At 34.1% G+C, this 6,519-nt stretch overlaps 1 protein-coding gene across 1 annotated transcript; it reads left to right on the forward strand.

Annotated features, from left to right (window-relative positions):
* The first annotated feature begins 978 nt into the window (after nt 1–978).
* Nucleotides 979–6,039, forward strand: LOC136269936 (piggyBac transposable element-derived protein 4-like). Its single transcript, XM_066065839.1, has 6 exons — nt 979–1,765; nt 2,239–2,353; nt 2,760–2,922; nt 3,537–3,691; nt 4,212–4,398; nt 4,488–6,039. The coding sequence occupies exons 1-5, from the start codon at nt 1,561–1,563 to the stop codon at nt 4,294–4,296; spliced, it is 723 nt and encodes a 240-aa protein (XP_065921911.1). The 5' UTR covers nt 979–1,560; the 3' UTR covers nt 4,297–4,398; nt 4,488–6,039.
* The last annotated feature ends 480 nt before the right edge of the window (nt 6,040–6,519 follow it).

A 6,519-nucleotide genomic window follows, 5' to 3' on the forward strand; every position in this document is an offset into this window, starting at 1 on the left:
AACATTTGAACATTTTCAGCTACTTATCTGATGTTTCTTTGATGCTACTAGGGTTATCTGGACCAAGTTTGGTGTGTATCATCTAAAAGGATATTAGGTATTTATCATCTAACTGTATAGGTAAAAAAAATGATTGAAAATTCCACCCCAGGTGTAAAATATTTGTGGTCAAACTAAACATTTGTACAAATTTAAAAAAGGGAGTTAATGCCATTGGATTGGGCTAATAATTTATGGCCGTATAGTACACAATGTATTAAATCATATAATATCTTTTTCTCTTGCCCCATATATAACTAAGGCAAACTTTATGGAATTAGCAATTATTGAATAAAAATTATATACTATAAGCTCTCCTTCTTTTACTGATCTGTTAAGATAATTCAGAGAAACTGTCTTCGAAACATAGGTCGAATAGTAAACCGTCTTTGGTTCCGACATTTACACCTTTTCCAGAATTGAAACATAAGGGATTGCAAAGAGAAGTGGATGTAGGCTATGCCTGTCCATTTCTCAAAAAGAGAAAATAGCAATGCATGCTGCCTAATCCAATTATGTTCATTGGCTGATGAAATATTTTTAAGAATACAACACTTAACCTCTTAACGGCCAAGTGCGCCTTTTGACGCATTTTTATGCGCGCTGAGAGAAAACTGCTGATATGATGTAAAGACATGAAGTACAATGAAAAAATTGATATATTCGAAAAAAAGAGAAAAATGGGAATTTTTTTCTAACAGAAATTTTTTTGTGTAAGGTCATCTAAATATCAAAAAATATGATTGAAATATGCACGTACGTGCAGAAAAGCAGTCAAACGTCATGAAATATAAGAATTTGGGCTGATTTATAATTAACCAATCTTAATTTTCTGAGCAAATTTTATAGTTGAAATTACCATATATAAAACGATTAAGATTTTTACTGCAATTTTCGTATCGGACATGATATTGTATGATTAAACATAAAAAAGATATCCGCGAATGAAAATCGGTTGTTCTGATCGTGGAAAATAGATGATCTAAAAAGCTTGTTCAAAAGAAAATTAAAGGAATTGGATATAGAAAGAAGCAAGCCATTTTGACGTTATATTAGCTTGGACAAGGCGTTATAAAAAAGAAAGACTAGGCTACAAATAATTGAAAAAAAATAATACAGATTCCCGACAGGTTCAACAAGGTTCCAGTTTCTAAAAATAAAAATTCACGTCACATGTTGGTTGTATAGCAACAATGTAAACAGCGCGGAAAATTAACATGGCTTCCCGTGACGGCGAAAGTGACAGTGATTCATCCGACGACGATTTGTACAGCAGTTCTGCGGGTTCAGACATTAACATTGATGATTCTTTAGATTCTTTTTCATCTGATACGGATGAGGATGATGATCCGAACTCCCAGTCGTCCTTAGAGACTTTCTCTAGTCAGATCAGCGATTCAGAGGGTCCCGGTTTTTTGGTCCAGCGAATTGCATCCCGTGTCGGTCGCACCGTTCTCAGAGGAAACCGGTCCAAGTTACGATTTGACGCCGAATGACAACATTTTGAGCTACTTCTTTTTGATGGTATCAGAGGTTTTCTTTGAGAGAGTGTCCAATGAAACAAACAGGTACGCTGCTCAGGAATTCGAGAAAAGAGGTCACCGTGACGCGGATTGGATTGACACTTCTCCTCAGGAAATCAAGGCGTATTTTGGCCTGCACATCCTTATGGGCACCAACCAGCTTCCAAGTGTAGATATGTACTGGTCACAAAACAAGTTCTTAGGTACAGTATAAATCATTAGAACTAATGTAGCAAAATTCATGATGAATTCGAGTAGGCTAATTACTAGTGTCAGTAAACACGCATGCATAGTATGCATATGTTCTAAACTGCAGAGTAGCAGGTGCGTGTTGAACAAATTACTTCTCATGTGATTTGTTTGTAACACAATAACACAAGATACTATTATAAGAAAAGAATATGGATTTTATCAATATTAACAGTATGAATACATGTTTTGGTGTTATAATTAATTTTATTAGGCCTATTTATATTATGTAAGAAACACCCTCCTCCAAATAAAAATAAAAACCAGCTACATGTAGGTTATATCTAAAATGTATCAACTAAGTCGGTTATTCTAATTGAATAATTTTTTTCTATGCTATTCATTAGTGCATGGTTATAGTTATTATAATAATCTTTTGTTTGAGATCATTTATTATGATCTAACTCTGTATATATCTATGTTATAGGAAACCAAGGATTCAAAGACACTATGAGTAGGAGCCGTTTCCGGAGATTGACAGAGTATCTACACTTGAATGACAATACAACTCAAGGCCCTGTGGGATCTCCTGAGTATGACTGGTAAATAAAAGTAACATATTGTAGAATGCAGTTATCATAAAAGTGCATTATCACCAGTGTCAAAAATGTAAAAATGTCATCATTTTAGTGTTGAGACATTAGTTTTTGAAAAATAAAGTTTCGTAAATGCAGTTTTGTGTAAATACAAATTGAGTAACGCCAGTTACTGTAAATTCCTTATATTACGCGAGTACTTAATTCCGCGATTCAGGTGTTTTGTATCAAATCGCGAGAATATAAAATTGCGATCAGCAATTTTTTTTTATAATTTGCTATAGTTCAAAACTGTCTGAAAATAGAAGCGAGATTTTAAAATCCATGAGAGTTGCTATCTATTATTCAAAATTTGTTTTACAAAAATATGATTTTGTTCAACAAAACATATTTGGCATTAAATGTCTTACAGGCTTCACAAGATACGCCCATTGATAGAGATGACTCGGAGAAATTTCCAGAGATATATGATGCCTGGACAGTGTCAGAGCATAGATGAGGGGATGATACGCTACAAAGGTCATTACTTCGCAAAGCAGTATACACCATGCAAACCTATCAAAAGAGGGATGAAGGTATTTTTTCTCAATGATATTTTTTTCTTGCTATTTCCAAAGATCTATTTTATTATAGTTGAAATAATTTATCTAAATGCAAGAAAACAAAGCATTAAAGAAAAGCATATACAAAATAAAAGACAAGAACATGCAGTTCAATATCAAATAAAAAGGACTAAATTCCATTTGAAATACACGTACAGTGTACCTTGCTTATCATAAATGACCTTGGTTATATTTATGACTGGAAAAGTAAACAGGCAATAGGACATATAGACAACATATTTTAACCCCCGGCCATCACATTAAAAATACAAAAATTGTTCTACCTAATAGCCTAGGGAGACTTTATTTAATTTACTTTCTTATTCTCTAGAATATAAAGTTTGTCCATAGGGAAGGGGTTGGGGGGGGGGGGTTAATGTAGCCCAAGGACTACTGCCTCCATCCGTCCTAAATCAGTCCTGCTAAGAAAATGCTTTTTAAGAAATATCTCTGGGTTAATTTGCTCTGCTCTGGGGTTTTTTTAATTATCATTGTAGACAAATACATGTACTGACTGGCTGATGATGTAATCGGAAAGGTTAGGTGCACAGTGTCATGGTCATAAACAACAATGACATTTCTTGTAGGTCTGGATGAGGTGTGAACCAAACGGATATACCAACGATTATAAAATCTATTTGGGCAAGCATGACGAGATGCAAGGAGAGTCTCTTGGAGAACGGGTGGTTAAACATTTATCCAAACCACTTAAATGGAAAGGTTACCACCTTTTCTTTGACAGGTAACAAACTAGTCTTTAATGCTTTTATCTCTATGTAATATATACTTACTTTACTTACTTGCTCGGGGGGGGGGGGGGTTCCTTGCAGCAAACATTTCTCTTAAATTTACATATAAAAAATGTATATGAAGTTGGTCCCCCCACTTTTTCTACTTTTCAGGGAGCATATGGAAATTGAAAGGAAATTAGCAGTGGGTACAATACGCACCCCCTCCTTTTTGAGAAGTTGTAATTTTCCAAAATTTCATTTACTTTTGAAAGTGGGGAGTAGGGCAGACAAAGGAAAGTCTTTCCTTTGTCTGCCCTACTCCCCACTTTCAAAAGTCTTTTGAAAGTGGGGAGTAGGGCAGACAAAGGTAAGTCTTTCCTTTGTCTGCCCTACTCCCCACTTTCAAAAGTGATGCTATGTCCATCAGTTACATGTATACCGGTATATGAAAAAAAAGTAAACCTCAGAATAATGAAATGCATACTGATACAACTTCTGACAATATTGTTATGTGACATTTTCAATTTATAGGTACTTAACATCAATCCCATTGCTTCAAAATCTTGAAGTTAATGGTATTTATGCTTGTGGTACCATCAATACCAATCGCAAATGATTCCCTCATGAGCTGAAGAACCCAACCTTTAGTGGTCGTGGTGATACCGAGCAACTGCAACATGACAATTTGGTTGCAACAGCATGGACGGATGCCAAACCAGTAAGTGACTAATTTAAGATTGTTGATGAGAGTGTATATTGTTGAAAAAAGCATGCCATCCATTTGGTAAATCATCATTTACTTTACAGGTTCATATTGTTTTAACCACATCAGATCCACTTGGAGATGGTCCAACACATCGTCGAGTACCTGGGGGTAAGGTCATATTAATACAGCGGCCACCAGCTGTTGCTGCCTACCAGGAGAACTACTATGGTGTTGATCGTGCCATGCAGTATCGCTCCAAGTGTCCCATTGATCGACAGTCAAGAAAGTACTGGAAGTACTTTATGAATTTCATCCTGGAAGTGGCCCTGGTCAATACATTTCTCCTTTGGAAGATGACCCTTGGTGTGGTGAAACCAAGGAAACATTATTCGTTAGGTGATCTTCATGTTGATGTTGCCATGAGTCTTATTGAAGATTTTTCTAACAGGAAGCAGCCTAGGCATTTAGGAAAACATCTGATCACAGCAGCAGGTTTGAGTGAGCATCACAGCATGAAGTTAGAACGACCTCGTGGACGGTGTAAATGGTGTGCAAAAGAGGGCAAGAGGAAGGATGTTGTTTATGGATGTGACAAGTGTATGGTACATCTTTGTCAGGGTGCTTGTTTCCAAGCATATCATGTGCAAAATCAGCTTCCAGTTTTGTAATGAATGCATATGATGATCAAAGTTTGCATATTACAGTATTCATTGTTACTGTCATTTGTATCTTTATTGTATGTCTCATAAGTAACTGTATTTTTTATTTGTTATATTTCTCCTTTAGAAGCAATTTACTTATTAGAAATTAAGAGAGAGAAAGAAAGAGAGAAAAAGAGAGCGAGAGATTTTTGATTATAACTTCTAATCTGAAAATGTTAGAACATAATTTAGTGATACTTGTATTATATGGGATATACGGTAGTTGATTGGCAAATAAACAAGAATGCATTTTGAGGGTAATTGCTGTCTTTGAATGGATTTTATAAAAACGAATTATCATAAACATTTCAAGATTTAGTACATTCATGTTAGGGTTACATTTTACTAAATATTACATGTTCACATGTATATAAACATTTGAATACTTTAGATTTGGAGTCGCTGTGAATTTCAAACACATCAATGTATTTGTTAATTTTTTGTTTACTATCATTATACCATATCACATTTTTTTCTCATCAAATTTGTTTTAGTTGAATGTATCAATGTCTGCAAATTGTCCATGAAATACAGCATTATAATCATGAATGTATTTCAAAGGTTTCCTTTATTACTTGATAATTATCTGTCTGTCTTCTAAAGAATTACACTGGTATATCACTATATGCGTTTAGGCTCATACATTCATAAATTTGAATTAGTGCTGGTATTTAATGTGTGTGTAATTGATTCCATTTACATGTAGTTAAGAAGTAATTTTTTTTGCATATAAAGTGATCACACCTAATATAGAATTGATTAGACTAGTGTATACAATGAACTAACAGTTTTTATAGGTTTCCCAATGTTAATTCCTGCTTTGTTAGATACGCTTACTTTGACTGTATGAGCTTACTCTCCACATGAAACCATTGTCTATTCTTGTCCAAGCTAAGATACTTCAGAGGTTACCTTTGATGTTTTGTGACATGTAAACTGGTTTTCAATAAAATGTTGCAATCTTCTTGCTATTACCACCCTTTGTGTAAAGTTTGATGGCTGGCAAACAGTGTGTTCTCGAAATATTGTTCGTTATTTGATATGGACAGACTATATGTAATAATGTAATAATACATAGAAATTAACCTTTGACCTTTTAAAATTAATGATATTTGGAGAGAGCAGAGGTATCAACTTATAATCGAAGTTTTATAATTGTCAATAGACTTGCAAGAATTCAGATGGTCAGTTAGATATATTTCACTATTAATAACCATTTAGAATACATATTTCTGTTATCATTTTTAACGGCGCCAACGGTAAAAAAGGAAAGCAATTAGATGCTAAATGGGTAGATTCAAAGGTTAAAAAATACTATAACTAATTTTTTTTAGCACACAACATGGATAATTGCATAAATAATTGATAAAGTTTCTTTTATAAAGTATTTAACATTAACGCATGTTAAATCATGTCAAAAACACTCAAAATA

The sequence above is a fragment of the Magallana gigas genome, chromosome 1, assembly GCF_963853765.1.
Source record: "Magallana gigas chromosome 1, xbMagGiga1.1, whole genome shotgun sequence".
Classification (NCBI taxonomy): domain Eukaryota; kingdom Metazoa; phylum Mollusca; class Bivalvia; order Ostreida; family Ostreidae; genus Magallana; species Magallana gigas.